Genomic DNA, 25839 nt, shown 5'->3' with positions numbered 1-25839 from the left:
ATGACATGAAAGAACAATGAACAGTTGTATTTTTTTTTAAATAACTTTAACAAACATTAATAAATACTGTAACAAATGTATTACTCATTGTTAGTTAATGTTACGTAATGCATTAATGAGACCTTATCGTAAATTGTTGGCAAATTTTGTAGTATTACAGTAACATTTTACAATAAGGTTCCATTAGTTAACATTGGTTAATGCATTACCAGCATTAACTAACAATGAGAAATACAATTGTTATAGTCGGTATTAATCTTGTTAATAAAGTTAACACTACTCCATAAAAATACAACTGGTCATTATTAGTTTATATTAGCTCAGATTCAACAAGTTCTTTTTTTGTGTTAGATTTTTTTTTAAATCCTACAACTTTCCAGGTTTGAATGAAAAAACCCCACTGCATATAGAGATCATAATGTCACTGAACTGTAAATGAGTGATTCCTTAATTCCTTCTAATAGCACAGAGGTCTTCAAAATTGCTTCTGGGGACCCACTGTCCTGCGAATTTGATTTCCCAACCTGCTTCAGCACACCTGATTGTGTGCTTTCAAGCGATCCTGAAGAGCTGATTAGCTGATGCAGGTGTGTTTGATTAGGGTTGGAACTCAACTCTGCAGGACAGTGGGTCCCCAAGAGCAGGGTTAAAGACCTTTGCTATAGCACACAGGGCAAAAAACGTCACTTGATCAAAGTGCGACAGGGCTCGAACACACATGTGGGAATGAAAAACACAAACTCCGGTAAACAGCACAGAATAAGGAGCATTACTCTCCCCATGCCAGATGAATGACATCATCTTCACACAGAAACTTGAGTTATGTTTGGCAGTACAAGTACAAACTATACAGCACTCAATACTAAACAAAATGGCATTGGTAAAACAAGAATATCGAGAGGAAAACACTTTGGAGATTAGAAAATCACATCGACAGTTAAAAACAGCATTTTGTTCATATAAGGCAAAATCAGGTCCTCTCACAGTGTAGTGTTCAGCAGGTTTCTGCAGCAGCTCTTGGATCCCGTTTACTGACCACTGTAGAAGCGTACATTACAGCGATAACAGTAATCAAATCTTCAATTTGAATAACATATGCAAAACATACAGAAAGTCACGTGACAGTCCACAAAAACACCAAAATATGGGTTATATTTCTATCAAGAGACTGCTGTACTTTTGCTAGAAAATTTCATTAATTACTGGCAAATATTAAAAAACAAGAATGATAACACCAATCGTGACATCTTGAGATGTTTGGATGTTACAAAATGCTCGCAAATTGAAATGCCATGGAAGCCATTTTGTAAAAGCAAACTTTATGCCTTCCAGTGTACAATGAGCAACGCTCCCTTAAACCCTTAATACACAATCTGGGGGAGTAGTGCTCCTTACAGAAATATAATTAAATAATATATATTTATATATATATCTATTATTAAAAAAAATAAAAAAAAATAAATACATATTATAAATAAATATGTCGATTTCACACACATAATTATACAGACGGATAATTCTTCATGGACATATGGCATAATTATGTAAACATTTTAAAATAGATGAAAGTTGGCAATTCACTTAATGTGACAAAATAATTAATAAACATACTGAAGTAAATATGAATTACTAAACATAATCACAATGGTGTGAACCATAAAAGATCCACAAAAGGATAAACAAAACACAAAATACATCAAGACAAACAGAAAATGCATGTTGGCGACCAACCAAGATAACGAAATGCAAACAAACAATAACAAAACATGAATACATGAAGAGAGTGGATGGTGGACGGTATTGCGCATTGGAAACTATCCAGTGTGGATACAGGACTTCCACCTCCACACCCCCCAAACCCTCGCTGCCATCACCAGCTCCTGGCCATGAGCGGTTTGGCAGCATGCTGTTGTGTGGGTGGTTGGGAGGACGAGGTCAGCCACTCACCAGATGGTGAACAGAGAGGCCATGCAGCGGAATGTCTCGCTTAAAATTGCATTCACAGGTTCACAGTCGATCCATGCGGAATGTGTCCTCAGTTGCCGGGTCGGCGAGAACCATGTCCGGGTCGTTGAGCATGTGCAGTCCGTCTAGTGTCAAGGGGTCGATCTTCAACTCGTCCAATGGGAACTGAGAGTCTGCATCAAAGCTGACGTCACCAACGCTGGCCAATGAGCTGGTGAGGTCTTTGGAGAGACTGGGTGGAGATTCCCCTGTTACTAGTGTGCGACAAATCAAAAATGCCAGTTAGCAACTAATGAACGGGTGTTCACGCATACAGTGACAACAAAGTGACCAGAAGTCATTCATTTTTTTATTGGAGTAAGTTGGAGATTTTCCATGACATCAGTGACTTGTGTTTGGCGTAAGTTTACATTTCATTAAGTTCAGTTTAGTGATGCACAGACATTTTGGTAAATGAAAATATTTGGCCAAAAATGTATTGAAAGTTTCAGCTGAAACAGTTTTGGAGGACTGAAATCTTTCAGTGAAATATGTATCATTTAAAAAGTGTTTCTCCAATGGAACATTTTGACTGTGTAAGTGACTTTTTTTTATTCAGCAGTATATATTGTGTTAAAGTGGATGTTGTTGTGAGGACTTTTATTATGACGGGCCCCGAGAATTAAAGCCCCGAGAACACCCACAAACAAGTATTACACTTGTAGCATGCCTACCATCTAAAAATCACAATAAGCTTGTGATTTGTTAGTTTTTATATGAAACAAATTCCTTCAAATTCTGTCAATTTTATTATGAAATTCAAACAATAAATGTCGTTTTGATGTGCTTCACTGTGGTGTGACGCAGTGCACGCATGGTGAGAGGTCAGAGAATACCATTGCGGTGGGAGGATTCCTGGAAAGCGAACAGGTCTATCTGTGCTTAGCTGAAATCAACTCCAGATCAGCTGGACCATTTGGGGAGTTTTCTCTCTTCCTGAAGCGTTGCTCATCACGACAGCGCATCCGCTACATTATTGACTGCACAATATACATTCCTCTGGAATGTGAGTGGCCCATAGTGGACGCCATATTCCCCAAGAGCCACTGAAATTGTTTTGGTGGGACTGCCGTCTTTGCCCTGAATGACTTCAGGCAGTTCAGCACAGACTGAGCATGCTTGTTAATGAGATGCGCCATCAAAGTGACTGAACTCAACTCCATACAGAGAAGAGAGCTTGCTCTTTTCCCAGTTGACCTGAAGCCCCAGTCAGCTTATGTGTCTAAGCACCAGGTCCCTGTGCGCACACAATAAATATCAAAAGTGAGCTAGAATCAGCCAGTTGTCAAGATAATTGATGTGATCTTAGCGGGGCAAGGGCAGCCTCTGCAGAAGGCAAACCAAAGAAACGATCTGTGTCGAGGCAGAATCAAGACATGAAAGTATGTGTCCTTCAGGTCTATTGCCACAAACCAATCTTGATGGCGAACATATGTCAAAATGTGTTTCTGTGTTAACATCTTAAATTGGAGCTTGTGCAGGGCCCAATTCCAAACTCACAGATTTCACCACCTTTGGTACGATGAAGGGGTGTAAAACCCTTTCTTCATCTTGGCTGGAGGGACAGGCTCTATTGCATCCTCTTCCAAAAGGACTGCATTCTCTGTATGCAGGACAGGGTCATCTTTGCCCGTCATTAGCCGCGTTTCCACTGTCGGGCCAGGGCCGGGCCGTGCTAGTGCGTGCCAGGGCCAGTCGCGTTTCCACTGTCACTTCCGGGGCTTGATCGGGGCTTACCCGGGGCCAATGGCCAGGATTTCTGGCCCGTCGAATACCTTGGGCCAAAGCGGGCCAGCTCGGGCTAGAGGAGTGGTTACCAACAGAGGAGGAGTTTACCGTTGGGAGACGGCAGCGCCGGATGATTCTGTCAGCATTTAAGACTTAAAAATAAAATAATTTAAATCGCGTTCATGTTTGAATGCCTTCTGTTTGTGATGCAAAAGACTATGCGCGCTAGCCGTTACCATAGTAAACATAGTAAACGCTTGAAGATACGCATAGTAAAAAAAAAAAACATAGCGAACGCTTGAAGAAATCAGACCAATCTTAAAGGCTATCACAGTCATGTTTTTATTTTATCTGTCATAGCCTACGTCTCGTCTCTTTATACCGGACTATCAAAAAATAAAGTAACTTTTTTTTTCGGGAGCTTCCTCTGTTTCTCTGACTGAAAATATCTATATGGAAGTCGAGAGAGTGCTAAAGCTCCTCAGGTCGTATGGCATATATTTGTAGAAATTATCATTTTTTCTAAATGTGATGTAAATATGTCCTGTAACTAAGTTACCAGATAAAGAAACAGACGCGACTGAAAAAGTAAGTGTGTCCTCTTTCTTTTGTGAAATAGACCTAACGGTAATTTATTTCTGAGTGACTAATGTGTAATTTTTACATAAATTAATTCATTATGATCAATGTATCACTTTTTATTGTAAACCTGTGGTAAAACATCGATGCTTGGGTTTTAAATATTCAAGTAGCTGCTAAACAAACAAACAAAAAAAAAAGCTAGCAAACGGCCGCTTTTATCGTGTTTGTTTTCAACGCTGTTTCCAGTGATTTCTGATTAGTTTTCTGATAAAACTTCCATTTGTTGGTGAAATGATGGGTTAGTGTGACGTTGTCCCGGAGAGGCGTGTTACGGGCGTGTTTTAGTGAAGCGCTGTGGAGCTTCTGGCCCGACAGTGGAAACGCATGCCCGGTGCTATTGGCCCGAGGCTATTAGCCCGGCTCGGCCCGTTTAAAGCCCTGGCCCGGCCCTGGCCCGACAGTGGAAACGCGGCTATTGAGGTAAAAAGGCACCGCTGAACCTGTCCTGATGAGCCAGTGTGATGATTTCATGAGAAGCACCAGAGGGACAATTGTTTTTGATGTACCTGTGGTAGTACAGCGACACAGAGTGTTGGCCTCCACGTTGAGAAGCATCACGTCCCAACCCTGTGGGTGCACTGAAACAGCTACCTTGTTCCATGTATCTTGACTGGAACCAGCCTGTGATGGGTGAGGAATCTGTGCACCTTCAAGACGCGTTACATTGACCTTAGTCGGAATTTGTGTGTGTCGTTGTGGGAAACTCGCGTCCAACATGTTCAGACTGCGAGCTGTGTGACCCAATGGGGGAAGGAGCAGTCTGGATATCACCTCCTGGGAAAGCAGCTCTCGTCATTTCTGGGTCACCCGCCTCAGGGGCGATTCGAAGCCTTCGGGATCTTGGCGCTAGCATGATGGATGGGCGGTGTCGCCATCCTGCGGTGGGCTCAATGCTGCATCCGGGCTGTGGGTTCAGGCTGCAAAGGAATTCAGCGGGAATTCAGCCAAGTCCTCGGCATCGGAAGGCATAATAATGCTGCAATCGAAAGTTCGTCATCCTCTGGATCCCTGAATTAGAAATTAGGTTCACCATAAGACGAACTGCCTAACTCATCCATGAACTTGACTGGGCAAAATGAGAGTGACTAGGAATGGGAGGCCCGTGGGGATTGAACTGGCGGAACAATCCCATTGTTGTCCTCATCTCCTTTTATACCCATATGTCCAGGGGAGTGGCACATAGAAATTCCATTTACCAATACTAAATGGCCTTTTCTCAAAGTATCAGAAGTGTTTGGGGCTCCCAGGTGCGACCCTTAGTCTCAGTTCATCGGCACAACGTCAAAGTGACTGACAGATAGGGAGCAGCCTATAAATGTATGTCACGAAACGTTACATTTATATCTGTAAAGCCATTCGATTTCTTTAAAATAACTCTGGAGAAGTAGCCTGGCAAGCCAGACCTACATCAAGATGTTAGGTCTGGCAACTCACCATAGACACGGCTCAATCCGAGGGGCGGGATAAACGTCTGTCTTTCAAATTCCCTCTGCATGCAATAGGACAGCACTCCAACCAACCAGAGCGTTTTCCCAACAGCGGAGCTAACGTTGGTTGATAGATTCAACTTTTTCCATATCTGGCCGGCAAAACTACGAACACATCTTCCTTTTTTAAGAATGACTTAAGTGCCGCTCTTTTCTCAAAGAAAAACTTAAATAAATTTTGCTGCCGCTAGAGTGCGTCTAGATTTCTAGGCTACTGGAGAAGCATTTTGCTAAATAAATGCACTATATTATATATTCATTATATTTTTACTTAATTGGTTATATTCATTATATGTTTAAATAAATATGTCATGAAAACAAGTTTTAATTAAAATGTAAATGTTTATATTTCAACAATGAATTTGAGTAGAAACTATAATAAAAATTAAAAATAGTCTCTTCAGTCGATCAACACCATGGAGTACTCGGAGATAGGCTGCCCTGGCTAATCCAGGGTTCGAAATGACTTAGGACTCTTGGGGGGTCCCCTAAAATGTAATTATTAAATTATTAAAAATTCTGAAGACTACCTTGCTACACTGTATACTGTAGGCAAAATTATATGGACCAATGTTGAAGGTGGGATAATGGTCTTGGGATGTTTTTCATGGTTTGGGCTAGGCCCAGTATTGTAGTGGTGTCTGGAGAAGTGGCTATAATCTAACAGGTAACCCTCTAACTCTGAATAAAACATTTTAAAAGATAATTGCGACTTTTTATCTCACAATTGCGAGTTTACATCTCACAATTCTGAATTTATTTCTCAGAATTGCGAGATATAAAGTCAGAATAGCGTGAAATAGTCGCAATTGTGTCATATAAAGTCAGAATTCTGACTTTTTTTCTCGCAATTGCGACTTTATATCACGCAATTCTGACTTTATAACACATAATTGCGAGTTTATATCTCGCAATTCTGACATCTTTTCTCAGAATTGTGAGATATAAACTGAGATATATTGTCAGCAGCCATATCACCCTGTAGCCCAAGACTGGTTGCCCACTGAAGCTAAGCAGGGCTGAGCCTGGCTAGTACCTGGATGGGAGACCTCCTGAGAAAACCAGGTTGCTGCTGGAAGAGGTGTTAGTGAGGCCAGCAGGGGGTGCTCACCCTGTGGTCTGTGTGGGTCCTAATGCCCCAGTATAGTGATGGGGACACTATACTGCCAAAAGAGCACCGTCCTTCGGATGAGACGTAAAACCGAGGTCCTGACTCTCTGTGGTCATTAAAAATCCCAGGATGTCCTTCGAAAAAGAGTAGGGGTGTAACCCCGGCATCCTGGCCAAATTTGCCCCTTGGCCTCTGTCCATCATGGCCTCCTAATCATCCTCATATACTGATTGGCTTCATCACTGTCTCCTCTCCACCAGTAAGCTGGTGTGTGGTGGGCGTTCTGGCGCAATATGGCTGCCGTCGCATCATCCAAGTGGATGCTGCACATTGGTGGTGGTTGAGGAGATTCCCCCCTTCCATATGTAAAGCGCTATATAAATGTAACGAATTAATTCATTATTATTATTACATTTATTTTTAATGTTAAATTATATTTGTCGAGGACCCCCCAAAATCCAAAAATAAATTCTTATGGGGGGTCCCTAATGACTTATGGAGGGTCCGGGACCCCCCCAGACCCCCTCATTTAGAACCCTGGGCTAATCTACCCATAGATAGCAATAACCGAGGAATTGGAAGCTTGTTAGTAGATTTTCTCTCCGCCATCACGCTTCGTATAATCCAACACACCTGCGAACTTCAGGCGTGTGCATGTGATATTGTAACGTGTGTGAGGGGGGATCTGTGACGTGTGCACAAACTGTGATTGACAGTCAGATCTCACACAGCCCTGCGCTGATTGGACCAGAAGAAGCGGGAGCGGTGGATTTTTGCAAAACAAATTATACGCTCTAGGTGGAGGTAGAAGCGCAGGTTTTTTTCTAAAACCGCCTGATTTATGTTGTTCAGTCGAAGCATAGTGTCGGTTTCAGTGAATATGATCAAAAAAATCTTGCTGACTGCAGCTTTAATTTAAGTTTTTATTTAAGTGTCAATTATTAAATACATTTGATTAACTGATTATTAAATAAACTTTATTTTTCGATTTTGGTTTTCAGCTAAATGGTTTCAGTGTTTTTTAATAATAATAATAATATTAATAATTTCGGTGCATAACTAGTTTAGTTTGGTCTTGATAGCTTTCCGTTTCTGTGTGAACGGAACATAAGTCTTACGTTAATTCGTGCATAGCCAGACTATTGCCTAACTTTGCATTGTATTCTTGCCAAGAAATGCCTGACATATACAGTAAATAAACCAATCACAGCTTTTGTATTAAAATGTCATTCAGGGGTGGATATAACTGAAACTGAATCTTGTTTACACAAATTTGTCTTGACTAACAGAAACCCATTTTGCATGAGACTGGTTGTTACTCTTTAAAATAATCATGAAATCAGAATATTTACATTATTCAAATCAAGTCCTGTCCTACTTTCTTTCTTTTTTTTCTTGTTTAATATCCTGTTTTAATCAAAAATTAACAAAATAAAGTAAAATAGGTTGTAAACAGACTTTTAATGATAACTTTAAGCAAGCATTCTGTCCTCCCCAAAACTTGTGCTTGTACTGGAGGTAAAGAGCCTCAATGCATTTATTGTACCTCTGTGACATCTCTTTGAAAGACATTTGCATAAAGACATTCTTGTTGAATTGAAAGACACAATACCTGTGAGAATGATGTTGGGAATGTTGCCATGGCTACTGTAGCTCAGCTGCTGTGCCTCCTGCTGACTGCTGTGGCTCCCAGTTAAACCCATCATGGCTGCCTGTGTGTAGTTCAGGGTTGAACAGTGACTGGAGTCACTCAGATTCTCCATCATGTTCATGTTGAACTGTTCCAGCTACATGATCAGCATTAGAAAGATTTTAACTCATTTGAATAATAAATAAAATAATAACATTTGTAATACAGCAGCAAATTTTATTCCTGCACCTTCACACTCAATCAAACAGTAGTCCAGTCCAGTGAGTGTGTCATAGACGATTCAGCATTATATACTGTGAAAGTGCTATAGAATTAAAATGGATTTAATTTTGCCCATCTTGAAATAAGTTTCCTGCACAGTTGCTTAGGCACTGAATCTCTCTCTCTATCTCCCTCCCTCTCTTTATACAGTATATTTATTTATTTATTTATTTATCAGGCGTGTCGCAATATACGCAATGTATTGACGATAACCGTGATATTCAAAACATGAAATATCGATATCGTGTTAATTAAGGGTGACACAATATACCGGTATTGGCGATAACCATAATATTTAACATTAATAGTACAATAATCCAGCATCAGTACCTGGTTGACATCCCAAAGTACAATAGGTGGCGGTATTGCACCTTAACAATGTCATATGTCACGCTGCACGCATACCTGCCAAAAGTCCCGTTTTTCCTGGGAGTCTTCCGTACTTCCGTATATAAAATCTAGCATAAAATCTTGTATAAAGTGCATCCTACTCACTCAATCAACACATCATATAAATTTCAACCCATTTGTGACCTCAACCTGGCAACCTACAACCCAGTTGCGCAGTTGATATCTGCGCCGGTAGTAGACGCGGGAAGTTGAATCAAGCATCACTGGTAGAGATGGGAGGTGAAGAATGTATCAAAAAAAATATATACATGTAAATTGAACAACAGCTTGACAGTCAAAATAACGTGACTTATTCATGTTTATTTTTATTTTTATTAATAATTATGTATTATGTATTTATTTATGTGTATTTAGCCTGCCTCTGTTATCCAGCACCATTCGGATAAAAAAACTGTGGATTATTGAAAGTTTACTTCAAATATCTTTAGAGAGGAATATTTTTGTTGTATTTAAAATAGGGTGATGTTAGCGTTATGGCATGCTAAACTCTCACATTAAATTTATACCATGGTCTGGGTGAATACTCGATTCTGATTGGCTGCAGGGTGTCCATTAAAAAGTGATAGAGGACACCTAGTAAAGGAGTTCTGGTGAAACTGACTGTTTACCGTTCGAAATTAATAAATAAATGCGCTGGCTACATCAGCTGTGAGTAACCATAGCAACAGGCAGTCAAAGTATCTATACGGACTATAAATCGAGCGGACTATAAATATCTCCGGTTGCTAAATAAACTGTCAGGCGTAACCAGGCGTAACCATTGTAAAACCAATGTTTTAAAAATGTGTTATTTGGCAAGTGACCATGGTATAAGCGGGTTAATGCCCGACGAGGTGTCCATTGTCAGGTATTAATGGACGACGGCGAGGCGTGAACCGAGGATGTTTTGACTGATTAAAGGGTCAAACAGGTTAAGGTTTTAGTTGTGTTATTAAAGCTTATTTATAACACTGTTTTGAACTTGACAGTATTTTCTCTGTCCTGGTTATTTCTTAGGCAGTCAAATCTATTTAAAAAAAAAAAAATAATAATAATAATATTTTGCGTGCTCTGACTGAACAAAAACTAACATGCACCGCACCATAATGTAATGACTGTAATGTAAAACTTGTGAACGAATCAGTTGATTGGTTCATCACAAAGAACAGCCCTAATCTAGTTGTTTTTCTTGTCTTGATCTGAACTGAATTAATCAGGCAATTCACTTCCTCTCTGAATCAGCTATGACTCACTCTTAAGCTGAAGTCAGCTTTCAATGGTAACAGGGTTTTTTGTTGTTGTTGTTGTTGTTGTTTTTTAAATGGTATATCTTAATATAAAGAGTGATTTTAAATGCCGCACATGTATGTACCTGGTTGGATAGGGCATTGGTCTGTCTGGATGGAAATTGTTGATCATAGAATGAATCTCCAAAGATGCTCCCAACCACCTGAATATGCTATGAAAAAAGATCCATTAAGAACAATGTAACGCTGTGGTAAGCATGCACGAAGATGAAGTAGACATTCTTTATTATATTCCAAAACACTGAGGAGAAACACAGGAACTCAAGCAGGGATTAACATCATATCTAAAGGAAATTAGCCAGATGTAACAACAAACAGATGTACTGTAACAGTGTGAAAGTGGTGGTAATAGAGAGAAGTAGCCTACACTCTGAGATGCCAATAAACACAAAATTACAAAAATTCATTACTTACTTGCGGTGAACCGCCAGGTGAGAAGCCCTGATTGGACACTGGAGATGTTGGTGACTGATTGGTTGAAGAGCCGGTCTGACTGCGATACTTTTGGGAGTAAAAGGGCTTTAGAATCATGTGATGTGTTGAATTTGAGATAACTGAAATATCAACCTAAACCAACGTGCGTACACTAGAAGAAAAACTTACTGAGTTGGCAGTTCCACTTGTGGCTGTCTGTGATTGGCTGGCAAGAGAGGTCTGGACGGTGCTGGGGGTGGAGCTTACGGTGAGAGGAGGGAGCCGTATGAGACGAATGTTCTGAGGAAGGGTATGCGGCTGTTTCTGCAGATCATTCAGTAAACTCAGCAGTGAGTACTGAGACAGCTGCTGCTCCAGTGACAGACTGTCCATCGTGATTGGCTGTGATAACAACATACAGTCAACAAATCAGATGTTAGTGTTATGAACAAGGAAATTTGGAAAAAAATATCATAAACCCATACATTTATTACTAGTTCATTGCCATTGATCCCACAGTGTGACAAATACGGTTTTTTTTTTAAATACAGGGTCAATAGATAAAGAAAAATCTGAAAATGCAATTAAGCACTTTTTTAAATGTTTATATCATCTGTTGCTATTTTGAATTAATTTGTTTTTATCACAGATTTTTTTGATTGACAAATTGTAGACTCATGTATTTAGAGACATACTTGATTGCTCAATCAATTTATTGATTTCTCAGTTGATTCAATCTCATTTAGAGATCTGAATTATATAGTTACATTTTGCAACAAAATAAAAAATAGGCAGTTGATATTTGCTATAGTCGACTTTACGTGAGTGCATGGCATGTATGTGGATAAAGTTGGATATAATATATATCCAATTTTATATATAGAGCTGTGTGATAAAGTTTACATTTCTTTACAATATAAACAAATTGCTTTACATGAATGTAATGTGTGTATGTGTGTATGCAGATGTACTATATATCCAACTTTTAATATATCATCAGGTAATATAGTTTACATTTTTCAACAATGAAACAATCAAGCAGTTGAGATTTGCTATATACCTGTAGTAAATACTGTATTGCAAATCTCAACTGCTTGATTGTTTTATTGTCGAAAACGTACTCGGTTACTGACGTAACCTCTGTTCTCTCTAGAGAGGGAACGAGTATTGCGTAAGCTAGCTTACGCTGCGGGAAAGTCTCCTTTCTCGAGATACTGAAGCCAAAAATTATCCTTAATTTTTAAAATCTTGTCAACGCAGTGCGGCAGCCTGCAGACCTAGGGCAGGCGACTCGCGTGCCCATTGGCTGCTCTGCGGCAACTGCAGCAGCCTATCGCTGAGCCCTGGGCGTGACGTCACGTCCAATGAGCGCGCTTGGCGCGCTCAATGCGTCACAGCCCGTCATTAGGGGTGTGGTTTAGCGTATATAAGCAAGGCTCAGAGGCTGCTTCGCTGGTTTCTGTCGCATGAAGCGAAATGAGCTCGTGGCGAGAGCACGGCGGGTTACGCAATACTCGTTCCCTCTCTAGAGAGAACAGAGGTTACGTCAGTAACCGAGTACGTTCTCTTACGAGAGGTTCTCTCGTATTGCGTAAGCTAGCTTACGCTGCGGGAACTCCCTTGTCAACGCCGTGCGCGCGCCCAGCATCCTGAATGAGTCCCAGGGAAAGCCCGGGGAACGCGAAGCGGAGCTGGGCGGCCAAGATACCACAGTACACAAGCACATATTATGGGGCGAGGAGCGGCACAGCCGGTCCAGACTGACACTTCCCACGTAGTGCAGCTCAACCAGTAGAGCTAAATCAAACAACGTAGCCCGCGCACAGACAGTGGGCTGGCTACGCGAGACTTAGACTGATAACACTTTAGCCTGCAAGGCGGGAACTTCCAGGTTGTAAAACCTAACAAATGTGGAGGGGGAGGCCCAGCCTGCCGCTGCACAAATGTCATGAATGGGAATCCCGCTGGACCACGCCCACGATGAGGCCATGCCTCTGGTGGAGTGCGCTCGAATGCCCAAAGGGCACTGCAGGTTTTTAGACGCGTAAGCAGCCGCGATAGCGTCAACTATCCATCTGGATAGGGTGTGTTTCGAGGCGGCGAGACCCTTGGTGCGCCCCCGAACGAAACAAAGAGCTGCTCTGAACGCCTGAAGGCGGCGGAGCGCGAAATATAGCTTCTCAGCGCCCTAACTGGGCAGAGGAGATTACTATCTGCCTCGCAGCCAGCATTCGGCAGGGCTGAAAGAGAAATGACCTGCGCTCTGAAGGGAGTGCCCAAAATTTTGGGGACGTACCCATGCCTCGGTCTGAGAATAACTTTAGAGTCATTGGGTCCGAACTCGAGGCACGCAGCGTTAGTGGATAACGCGTGAAGGTCTCCCACACGTTTTACTGAAGACAGTGCTATCAGAAAAACGGTTTTGAGCGTGAGGTATTTCATATCCACAGTTTCCAGGGGTTCAAAGGGATGTGCTTTCAGGGCGTCTAAGACCAGTGAAAGATCCCACATAGGAACCGAAGGGGGTCGCGGGGGGTTCATCCTCCTCGCTCCTCTAAGGAAGCGGATGACAAACTCGTTCCTTCCTAATGCGCGGCCCGGCTCTGAGACAGAGAGCGCTGAAATGGCCGCGACATAGACTTTGAGCGTGGAAGGGGACCTGCCCGCGTCCAGTAGCTCTTGAAGGAAGCACAATATTTGCGAGACCCCACATGTCTGTGGATCGAGCCCTCTGGCAGTGCACCATTTGTTAAACACCGACCATTTAGACGTGTAGAGCCGCCTCGTGGAGGGAGCTCTAGATTGTATGATCATGTTCATCACCCCTTCTGGTAGATCAGCATGTAATTGTTGAGGCTTCACGCATGCAGAGATCAGCGCTCTGGGTGGGGATGCCAAATCGAGCCGCGGGCTTGAGAGAGAAGGTCTCTCCGCACCGGGATCGGCCAAGGGGCTGAATCTGCCAATTGTATGAGTTCCGGGAACCAAGCTTGGTTCTCCCAGAACGGGGCTATGAGGAGCACTGTGTGGCGCGCTTTCCTGGCTCTCTTGATGACCTGAGGCAGCAGAGAGACCGGGGGAAAAGCATATAGCGGGCCGCTGGGCCATGACTGGGCCAGCGCGTCCTCGCTCTTTGAAAAGAATACTGGGCAGTGTGCGTTGTCTTTTGACGCAAAGAGGTCGACTTTCGCTCTGCCAAAGCGGCGCCACAGCGACTGGACTGTTTGGGGGTGTAGAGACCACTCCCCAGGGGGAACGTTGTCCCTGGACAGTCTGTCGGGGCCCTCGTTCAGATGGCCAGGCACATGCGATGCTCTCAGAGAGCGCAGAGAGTGCTGAGCCCATACGAGGAGGCGTTCCGTCAGGGCGCAGAGCTTCTTTGATCTGACACCGCCCTGGCGGTTCACATAGGCCACTACTGATGTGTTGTCCGTGCGGACTAGAACATGGTGACCATGGATGAATGGGAGGAAGTGCATGAGCGCTTTCTCGACCGCGAGCATCTCTAGACAGTTTATGTGTAGGAGATTCTCCTGGTCTGACCAGCGGCCATAGACCGGTCTGCCTTCGAAGAGCGCTCCCCAACCTAGGTTGGACGCATCTGTTGAGACAACTTTCCGGTGTGAAATCACTCCCATAATCACTCCAGTGTGATACCATTCGGCTGCTAGCCAGGGCTGCAGGGCTGAGACACAGCCCTGAGTCACTCTGATTAGCGAGCCGCCGGTCGCCCAGGCTCGATGGGATACGCGCGCTCTTAGCCAGCGTTGAAGCGGGCGCATGCGCAGTAAACCCAGCTGAAGCACTGCTGCAGCTGAGGCCATATGCCCCAGGATGCGCTGAAATGCTTTCAGAGGAACCCGATTGCCTTCTTTGAAGGATGCGGCGAGGCGCCGGATGCGGCGCGCGCGCTGCTCCGACAATCTGGCCGTCATCGCCACCGAGTCCAGTTCTATTCCGAGAAAGGAAATTGACTGACGGGGCGAGAGCGAGCTCTTGGTCCAATTGACCGCTAGACCCAGACCTTCCAGATGGCTGAGAAGCGCTGTTCCGTGAGACACAAGTTCTGTCTCTGACTGCGCTAGAACAAGCCAGTCGTCCAAATAGTTCAGAATTCGCATTCCCTGACTTCTCAGGGGAGCGAGAGCCGTGTCCATGCATTTCGTAAATGTACGGGGTTCTAAAGACAGGCCGAACGGCAGGACTGTGTATTGATAAGCTCGACCGTCGAAGGCGAATCTCAAGAATGGCCTGTGACGGGGGGTTATCTGGATCTGGAAATACGCGTCTTTCAGATCGAGAGAGATAAACCAGTCTCCTGGGCGGATCTGCGCAAGGATCTGTCTGGTTGTAATCATCTTGAACGGCCGTCTCATGAGAGCCTTGTTCAGATGTCTCAGATCTAAAATAGGTCTTAATGCTCCGTCCTTCTTGGGAACGAGGAAGTAACGGCTGTAAAAGCCTGACTCGCTCAAGGAAGGATGAACCTGTTCTATGGCCCCTTTGCGCAGCAGCTTCGCTATTTCTGCTCGAAGCAGGTGCGCTGCTTCTAAACCCACTTTCGTCTCCGTCTGCGCTAGAAAGCGCGGGGGGCGACGAGCGAATTGAGGCGAATAGCCGTGTTTTGTAGTGTTCAACACCCATTCTGACGCGCCCTGAATAGCTTCCCATGCTTTTGCACGCATAGCTAGGGGTCGAATGGTCTCTGGGTTCAGATCGCCGCGCTGCGCGGGATGGAGAACCTGTATCAGAGAGGATGCTTGAACACGGGGGCTGATAAACAGTATTGGCCGGCTGTACAGCGTTCAGTAGCTCGGTCCTGAAGGATGGAGCGCGTTTTGCTGTCAAACACCCCTGGCGCGAGAGCGGCGTGGGGGATATAGTGTCTGAAAGTGAGTGCGCGTGCTCGTGAGCGGGCGCAGGGTTTACACTTATAACACGGCCAGTGATTTTGGGAGCTTTAGAGGGTCTGTAACCCGGGGTAACCGTATGGCAGAGCGAGCAGCGAGTAGGTGTGAGCACAGAGTTGTGGGCACATTTACTACACTTAATACTCGAGCGGCGTGTTTCCGCTTTATGAGAGAGCGCTCTGAGCGCATTACCATGGGAACCATGTTGTGTGAAGCAGTGAACACATGGGAGTGGGCACATTTTCTACACTTAATATCCCCTCGGCCTGAGCCGTTGCAACTCGAGCAGCGGGTAGGTGTGAGCACAGAGTTGTGGGCACATTTACTACACTTAATACTCGAGTGGCGAGTGTCCGCCTATGAGAGAGCGCTCTGAGCGCGTAACCATGGGGACCGTGTTTGTGCGAAGCAGTGAGCACATGGGAGTGGGCACATTTTCTACACTTATGACACCCTCGGCCGGAGCCGGAGTGTTTCGGGGCTTTAGAGGGTCTGTAACCCGAGGTAACTGAATGGCAGAGCGAGCAGCGGGTATGTGTGATCACAGAGTTGTGGGCACATTTACTACACTTAGTACTCGAGCAGCGTGTGTCCGCTTTAAGAGAGAGCGCTCTGAGCGCGTTACCATGGGGACCGTGTTTGTGTGAAGCAGTGAGCACATGAGAGTGGGCACATTTTCTACACTTATCTTCGGCTAGAGCTGGAATGTTAGTGAGCTTTAGAGGATCTGCAACCCGGGGTAACTGAGTGGCAGAGCGAGCAACGGGTAGGTGTGAGCACAGAGTTGTGGGCACATTTTCTACACTTAGTACTCAAGCGGCGTGTGACCGCTTTAAGAGAGTGCGCTCTGTGGACGTTACCGGGGAGACCGTGTTTGTGTGTAGCAGTGAGCACGTGGGAGTGGGCACATTTTCTACATGTATAACACCATCGGTGTTATAGGAAACTGATAGAGCGAGAAGCTTTGATGGCTCATAAGTTTAGACGCTCATAAATACTCAAGCACCATCCTGCGAGATACGGGTTCGCTTTCTGTATGTGAGAAAGCTGGCCGCGAGCTCGGAGAAGCCAGCAGAAAAAAATATTTATCTGCCGCCAGAGCCGGATTCGAACACGGGTCTCCCGTGTGGAAGTCCAATGCTCTGCCACTGAGCCACAGGAGCACACATAATCTTTTAGTTAGTGCGAGCATATGCCCGAGCGTCGTGTTTCGTTTCGGCGTTTGTTTGCAGACGCACGCGTGTATTAAAACAGGCTCGTTACTGCAGTATAGTATTTCCAGCCGCCTGAACTTGGAGGGGACTGAGAAATATGCGAGGACTGGAGGTAGTCCGGCCTAGGCGGGACGAAAACACTCTCTCTTCCTCTTTTCGCCGGTGCTCGTGACGTCCGCTCTGATATCCCTTGAGAACGGCGCAGTTGCGCGGCTCGAACAAGGGAGAGAGAGCGGGAAGATGTCATCATGTGCTATGACATCGTATGTTTGCAGGCGTGCGTGTATTAAAACAGGCTCGTTTACTGCAATATTGATATTTCTAGCCGCCTGAGCTTAGGAGGAGACTGAGAAATGTGTGAGAAACGGAGGTGGCCGGAGAGTGCCGCGCGCGACCGAGACGCGGGGTAGCTTTCTTATAACGTAAAGGAAGCCAGCCCGTGACCGTCTACTTCTGACATCCCTTGTGAGCGGCGCGTTTGCGCGGCTTGACAGAGGGGAGAAAGCAGCTGTCTAAGAAAACAGCGCTGTCTGCTTCATCCCCTGAGGCGACGGCAGTGCGGGCGAAGCCGGCCGCTGCGCGTCGGGAGGTGGGGGGGAGAAGGAAATAGCGAGGCTCGCGGGAGGGGCTCCGGCGAGCGCTCAGCTGTCATAGAAGCCCAGATACATGGCGGTCTCTGTCGCTGAGCGTGGCTCACACGAGCCACAGGATGAGCGAGGCATTTGCAACAACGCCTCGCGCTCTTTTAGATGCAAGTGTGTCGCGGGGCGAACACACAAACACACACAACACAGAGCAGAAAAAGGATATAGTGCCGGATAGCACAGCAGGCAGGGAAGGCTGAAGGTGGCGAAAGCGGCCGGCGTCCTCAGGCTGAGATCTTCGGCGTGCTGGTCGCTTGCTTCGACGGCGGCTTCCTCAGAGATCAGCGATGCGAAGAGCTTCGCTGAAGAGACAGAAATCAGCGAAGCAGCCTCTGAGCCTTGCTTATATACGCTAAGCCACACCCCTAATGACGGGCTGTGACGCATTGAGCGCGCCAAGCGCGCTCATTGGACGTGACGTCACGCCCAGGGCTCAGCGATAGGCTGCTGCAGTTGCCGCAGAGCAGCCAATGGGCACGCGAGTCGCCTGCCCTAGGTCTGCAGGCTGCCGCACTGCGTTGACAAGATTTAAAAAATTAAGGATAATTTTTGGCTTCAGTATCTCGAGAAAGGAGACTTTCCCGCAGCGTAAGCTAGCTTACGCAATACGAGAGAACCTCTCGTAAGAGAACTATATATATCAGATTTTCATGAGACCCCATAGATTGCTAGAAATAAAACTAAAACCCTTTAATTACACATTACAAATGAAAACACAGACTGCGCTGTTTAGGGAGGCAGGCTTACCTGTGCGATCGGTATCTGAGGTGAGACCGCAGGTGGTAGCGTGGGAGCTGGCTGCTGTAGGCTGATATTGGGTGAGGGGACGGGGCCAGTGTGCTGGGCAGGTGGGGAGGTAGGGACGTGACTGGCAGCACTGATGCCCAAGTGTGTCAGGTTGGTGGTCAGGTTGCTGGTACTACTGGAGCTGGACGTAGGAAAGGTAATTGGGTCATCTAGATCCAGCGGGGTGGGGAGAGGAGGGGGGAACTGAATGTTTGTCAGATCAGGTAAGGAGCCGCCTGTGCTGTGAGCAGCTGGCATCAAAGAGCTATTCATTTCTTGATCAGGAGATGGAAATATGCTGGAAAAATTAAACAGAATATGCTGTGAATACCCTCCATATATGGTAAATCTCATGAAACAATATATATTCATATTAATATACTGTATATTTTGCTGGACGAAAATGATATTTATTTTCAATTTACCATTAAGGGTTAAAGTTAGCTTAATTTTACTCAATTGTCTTGAAATTTAGATTCATTACAATTAAGCACAATTCGTCCCACCCCAAATCTCATTAAATTGTCATTACTGAAATACATTAAATTACCATGAACATAATCTCACCATAAAAAAAGCTTAAAATCAGGCATCATTTTCTTGAAGCAAAATATAATTTCTATATTAATTATTCACCCAAATAGGGTTCAAAATGAACAGTCTGTTTTACCTGCCAATGAAGGATGATTTGAGAATATTTACCAGCCATTAAACATTTCTTCATGGCTATAAACTAACATTTTACATTTATCACAAAAACGTACAGTATGGTGGATTTGTTTCTTATTGTTTCGTTTATGGTGCTTATGTGAGGAATAATCCACATGAAATTCTGGAGAAAAATAAACTTTAGGCATCATGTAAAATTTTGCAGTTTGCTCCAAGGGTAAAATATTTAAAAACAAGTCATGACAGATTTGTACAGTATGTCTAAATCTCTCATATCACAGAGTATAATTCTAACAGTTCAATTAAAACCATGTACTATTTCAGTTCCTAATAAAGTTACTCGACAAATGGCCACTGCAAACTATATTTTATTATTTCATTTTTAATTAAAACATTTTTACCCCATTTTGGCACATGGTGAGTATTAATTTTGGATCTTGCATCTAAAGTTGCTGCCACACCTCCTTTTCTCTACTGATGCTAAATCAAAGATCATTCAAGTGTTACATGTTTGTCCAGCACACAGGTAAAATAATAATAATAATAAATAAATAAATACATTAAAAAACATGTCATGATAAACTCACTTAATCCCAGGAACATCACATGACTCTGTATGCAGAGATGCTTTGGGTTCGTCTTTCTCCATCTCTGACTCAGTGTCCTCTGTATCTGGAGGGGTGAGCAACAGCACTGAAGAAAGAGGGAAATGGAGAGGAGGATGAACTCCAACTAGTCATTGTAAATGAGGAAAAACAATATCTTACAATTACATGACAAATAAGAGTGTCCACGATAAAGAAAAGGAAAAATATTTTAAAAACACATGATAAGTTCTTAGAAATGTTCATGTTGTGTGTGTGTGTGTGTGACCTTTCTACAATTTTCAAGAAATGTTTAAATTGAATTAGTAAAAAATAAAAAGTAATAAAATATTTCCTGTCCATGTGAGTGTAAATAATCTTAATCATTATGTACAAAAACAGACTTTGTCAGATATTACCTTTATAATAGCATAATAGGGGCACTTTAAATATTAAAAAGCAGGGAATAACTTTTATTTTAAAATAATAATAAAAAATATGCCAAACTTACTAACTTCTGAAGATTTTTTTCATTTTATTTATTATAATATCAGGACAGTTGTATCACCATTTACAATATTTTTGAATTTACGCACTACAAACATATTAAAATTAATTCTAATTCCACTTCACATGTATCTTCACAAATAAAAAACTAATAAAAAAAAACTCCCAAATTCTTACATGTTTTCACTCCTTTTGACTGCAATTCTTGAGATCCACCAACAAAAGTGTCCTGTTGAGCTGGATTGACAGCGCTCTGGTGTAGAGCTGAGTCAGAGTTGGTCCTGTAGTAGAGGTGGGAACAGAAGAAACAATGATGTATGACCTTTAAACATGTTTTGTTTCATAGTTTGTGAGGAAAACGGCTTTACCTCCTCCAACTTGTGTCGGGAGGTGGTGACAGATATACAGAGCTGTAGGGGCAGCTGTCAATGTAATTGGGCTAAGGACAATGTCTCACACAGGTACACGCACATAAAATACACCACAGTAGGGTAAAACTAGCTGCGTATGGTAAAGGATATCTGACGTCCATGCTTGTCCACAGAGAGAGGTCTACGATGTGGAGAAGCGATGCGATTCCTGTCACGATACACGCGGTCCACCAGGCCATGATGTCGGGATGTCCGACTGGTGTCCAGAACTGTCGACTGTAAAAGAATCTTTTAAAATTTGTTTAAGTGATCTTCTAAGATGCATTTTCTTTAGAAAAGGTATGGGAAATTTTGCTGCAGTGTGGGGCAAATAAAAGCATTAAACAGGCTCCACACAGAAGATGGACTAGCAGTATGAAAGCTTAGAGCAATGAGAACCATATTGTACATTCTTATGCTAATGTTTCATAAATGAATAGCAATGATAAAAATGATACTTGAAATGACACTTGTGCAAATGCATGTTTCCATCAGCTTTGTTACATTTAACTAATTCATTAAATAGACATTCCTTAGGACAACCAATAATATTATATGAATCTTTGGTTAGTAATTTGCTTTCGGTGTGGTTGTTCTGGGCTATTCCTACAATACAGCGCATTTTCATATCTCCATCATATATACAGTAGTGTCCCCTAAAAGTATTTGGACATGTAATCCACACTAAGTTGTCCGAATGTCTTTGGACTATATATCAGAATGTCAAAGCAAGTGACAAGAAGTATAGAATAAACACACATTTCAAACAAAACATTTCACAAAAATATGTTTTACTTTTATCATAATATAACAATTCATGTCCTCAAGTGCTTATGAACACTAAACATGGTAAACTTATTAAGAAACATTCCAGATATTTCTTCATAGTTCCCTTTCGAGAGCGGTAACTCTACATTGCGTAGCTACGCTGCGGGAACTCCTCCCTTCTCCACTTTTGTTGAAATCTTATGTGCTAATGCCAGCTTGGAACAGCTGGCCAATTGTCGCGAAATATGCAAATACTGACAGGCTCGCGAGCAGTATAAAATGCATGGCCGTGACAATTGCGTCAGAATCTCTTTCTTTGCGCTGTCATCGTTGAAGTTGCACCTGAGGACTAGTTTTTCCTCGCATCCGATGGCTAACCTTTGCAGGATTTGTGCGGGCCCCATAGACCCGCCCCACACCAACGAGTACTGCACCGCCTGCCTGGGGTGGCCCATGCCGAGGCGACCTTCTTGGTCTCCACGTGCGTGCACTGTGCCGACCTGCCGGTGCGCACTCTAGAGGGTTTTTGCTATTACGGGGTCAAGGCCCACTGCCGCCAGCAAGCCGCTGGTTGGCCCTCCCCCACCCAGAAACGACGGTGACGACGAGGCCTGGGGCCATAGTCCTGTGACGTCGCCACACACCGGTCCTTTTCGCGGACACGCTGGACTCGACACGAAATGCTCCGGTAAAAAGGAAGTAAGTCCGGTATGTGTAGTCGAGCCGCCGCCAGGCTGCTTCGAGGAGGAGGACTCCGTCCTTCCCCGATATCCACGAGCACGTGGTAAAGGGACGTGGCAGAAGCTCACGGCTCTGTGCGCATGCCCCCCGTCGAGGAGACTGTCGCCATACATCTGTGCCCGACCGTTCGTCTCTGGCCGAGGATCTCAGCTTGCAGTCCAAGCCGCTCATCTGTCTGAAAAAAGAAAGGCTCCAATCACTCCCTACGGCCTCCTAGGTGACGCCGTGGAGTCAGTTACTGAGCATTTCTCTGAGGCGCAGAAGCGCAAAGGCTATGAGTCACGAATATTGCCCTGTCGCTCGTTCCAGCCCGTGTTGAGGTCTCTCTCTTCGTCGGCACCTTGTCCCGCCTAAGATCGACTGAGCAGCCTGCTACGGCTCTCCGCCCTGAGCCAGATGTTCGCCGTAGGCAGTGGCGGGACCGGGAATGTAGCATCACGGACCACAGAGAGCGCCGTCCTCGGCTGCCAAGCCTTCGTCCTACGGACCGTCCAAAAGGAGGAGAGAGTTTGTTGGAGGCCCCGCCCCCAAGTGCCGTGTTCTGCATCATGTCCCCTCTGTTCCTGTAGGCGACATTTGCAATGTTTGTGTGCTGTTTGTGTGAGCTCCACAATAAGAGCACATATCTCTTCACACAAAGGGCCTTTTCCTCCTCATACACTCAACACTGTGTCACTCGCCCTGCCCCAGAGCAGCACGGAGTCACAGTCTGTGCCTGTAATGGCCTCCCGATGGAAAAACGCGAGAGTGCCAATGTTTCCCCGCCGTGCACGACACCGCTCGTGCCCGATAGGCAGCCCGCCTGGCTGGGACAGGGCTCCAGTCTACAAACTGGCAACAGCGGCCATAGAACTAATACAGCCGTGATGTCATTTTCTAGACGCGTGAACAGTTATTTCAGGCGTTTCACCTTGGCTACTGGGGATAATTCAACACAGGTATTCTCTTCAGTCCAGACGCAGACCAACCCGCGTCAGGCGTGGGTCCGTCACTAACTTTGCCTCAAAACGCCCCGTTCTGAGCATGGAAGTGCACAGCCGCTATTTTGTGGTGCCCAAGAGGGATGGATGACTCCATCTGATACTGGACCCGAGACCCATCATCTGAGCACTTCACTAGCGCACGTTCAGGAGGAAAGACTCCCTTAACATGTGAGCTCACTCGTCGAGTTCTATCGCCTCTTCATGGGCCATGTAAGCGCGTCTTTAGGGTTGTATGTTTTGCAACCGGCTGATCTTCACAGAAAAGTGCTTTCGGTGAGTGATTATCCTCAATTATCTCCTAGTCTTGAGTCTTGACAACGGGTTTGCGCAGTCGTTACTGATATGTGTTTATGCCGTTATGTTGCCCTGTATCCTTCAGTGCAACTGGCTATTCTGATCTAACTGCGTATATTCACAGTTGTCGTCGCTACGGCTGCTGACGCTGTGCTGATCTACATACTGATATGTGATTATGCTGTTGTGCTGTTATGCTGCTCTGTATTATTTAGTACAGCCTAAGATTCTAGCTGATATGCAAATTCTGATGTACTTGAGCTGAGCAGCTCATTGGTCTGGCCCTGCCTATCAAATGTAAGCACTCCTAGATGAGCGACGCTATTGGCTGTTGTTCTACTCTGTGATTGGAGTAAACGGTGCCAGGATACTGACGTTGACCCGGTGGTTCCCCCCGTGTTGGATGTTTGGCGTTTCCTGCAGCACAGACTGGAAAATAATGTGAGTGCACCCACGCTGAAGGAATACGTAGCTGCTACTGCTTTGTTTCGTTCCCCCGTTACGGGCAATCGATCGGAAGGCATTCTTTGGTGGTCAGATTCTCAGGGGAGTGAGGAGATTATGTCCTTCACTGCCGCCTTCAGTGCCGCCGTGGGATCTAGCTCTAGTTTTGAGGGCTCATTCTCTACCGCCTTTCAAGCTCTTGGTTTCGATTGCCGTTAAGGAGCTATCCCTGAAAAAAAAAAAAAAAGGCTCTGCTCAATGCCCTTGCTTCAGCTAAGCGCATTGGAGACGTACACGTGTTCTCATGGACGGTGATATGATCTTTTTCAGACCCGGCAACTGCAGTGTTACTCTCCGGCCGAGACGGAGCTACGTGCCTAAGTCTCTCTCTAAAGTTACATGGTTTAAAGCACAGTGATGTTTCTCTGCCCGCTTATCTGCTGAGCTGTCATCTCGCGTGACGCTGACGCTCAGAGCGCTGTTTGCCCTGTAAAGCCTGTTTTATACTTCTGCGCCGAACTGCCGCCGTAGCTACGTCGTAGGCTGTGTGTAGCTTGCGGTACCCTTCGGCGTACCCTGACGTGCACCTCTCCAAAAATGTAACAACGCGTCAATTCTACGCGGACACAAGCGCTGTGATTGGTCTGCCAGAACCCCTCCCTCGGGGTAACATGCTCCCCAGGTGCGCGTCAACGCGGACAACGACACAGAAGTATAAATTAAAACCAACACGTTGCCTACGGCGTATAGGCTCCGGCGTATGTCCGACGCAGAAGTATAATGAGGCCTTAACAGGGCTTTGCGCATGTATGTGAATCGCGTGGCTGCCTTCCTTCAGCCGGTCCAGTTTTTCGTGTGCTTTGGTTGCTGTTACTAAGGGAAAGATGTCAACTGTCTCAAAACAGAGACTTTCTCACTGGATTGTGGACGCTGTCCCGCTGGCTTACGCCAGGGGAAGGTTGTCCTCCCTACCATATGAGCTCATTCGACGAGGACTGTTGCCTCTTCGTGGGCCTGGTCTAGAGGTATGTCTATCCAGGATTTATGTTTTGGATGTACCGTCTGTGGCGTCTCAAGTGCTTTCAGTGAGTTAAGTTCCTTACTCACGTATTGTGAACTTTTCTAGTTGTACGCAGTGGTTACCGCTATGCTGTTGACTCTAAGTATATGGCTACTAGTGTGCTAATGCTGTTGACACTGTGTTTACTTTCATGCTTTAGTGCTTATTGTGTTGTGTCTGCCCTGGATAAGTGCAGCCTTCACTTTCATTGCGTTTGTATATGCAAATCGGGGATGATGTCTCATTGGTCTAGTTCCGCCTATCAGATGCGAGCACTCCTAGCGGGGCGGCTATTGGCTGACTGTCTGTCTCTTCCATGGCTGGTGTAGCTTGGCCCCGTTTTTCCCCGGGCTTATCTTCACTACTCTCATGGCGGGATTTAATACAGTTCCAGCAGTGAAGCTACGCAATGTAGGGTAACTGCTCTCGAAAGGGACCGCCCTGAGAGGTGGGAACGAGACATTGCGTTAGCCACCGTGTTCGATCAGCTTTGCAGCGTTCAGTCGTGATTCTGACGCAATTGTCGCGCCCATGCATTTTATACTGCCCGCGAACCTGTCAGTATTTGCATACTTCACGACAATTGGCCAGTTCCAAGCTGGTGTTAGCCCATAAGATTTCAACAAAAGTGGAGAAGGGAGGAGTTCCCGAAGCGTAGCTACTGTTGGGAACTTTTATTCCTTCATCGAAGCAGAAAACCAGGAGACTTGATGAACTACAGACTCGGAAGAATAAATCTCTTCTGCTTCAGACTCGGAAGAATAAATCTCTTCTGCTTATAAGATCCATCTCAAGTCTCCTGGTGTTCTGCTTCGATGAAGGCAGCGTAG

The 25839-nt window shown here is 44.9% G+C and overlaps 1 protein-coding gene across 1 annotated transcript in view; it reads right to left on the bottom strand.

Moving 5' to 3' along the window:
- Positions 1 to 139: 139 nt before the first annotated feature.
- Positions 140 to 25839, bottom strand: part of crtc1b (CREB regulated transcription coactivator 1b) — a 30007-nt gene continuing 4307 nt past the window's right edge. Inside the window, exons 3-12 of the mRNA XM_084395361.1 lie at positions 20831 to 20956; positions 20678 to 20739; positions 20487 to 20590; positions 19806 to 19911; positions 18511 to 18847; positions 11185 to 11397; positions 10996 to 11082; positions 10647 to 10733; positions 8585 to 8759; positions 140 to 2219 (exon numbers count right to left, since the gene is read on the bottom strand). Coding sequence (XP_084251487.1) covers positions 2008 to 2219; positions 8585 to 8759; positions 10647 to 10733; positions 10996 to 11082; positions 11185 to 11397; positions 18511 to 18847; positions 19806 to 19911; positions 20487 to 20590; positions 20678 to 20739; positions 20831 to 20956 — 1509 coding nt within the window. The 3' untranslated portion in view covers positions 140 to 2007. The remainder of the gene's footprint in view (positions 2220 to 8584; positions 8760 to 10646; positions 10734 to 10995; positions 11083 to 11184; positions 11398 to 18510; positions 18848 to 19805; positions 19912 to 20486; positions 20591 to 20677; positions 20740 to 20830; positions 20957 to 25839) is intronic.

Source organism: Rutilus rutilus (genome assembly GCF_951802725.1).
Source record: "Rutilus rutilus genome assembly, chromosome: 22".
Taxonomy (NCBI): domain Eukaryota; kingdom Metazoa; phylum Chordata; class Actinopteri; order Cypriniformes; family Leuciscidae; genus Rutilus; species Rutilus rutilus.
Note: the sequence above shows the minus strand (reverse complement) of the source record. Positions and strands in the feature narration are given on the sequence as shown.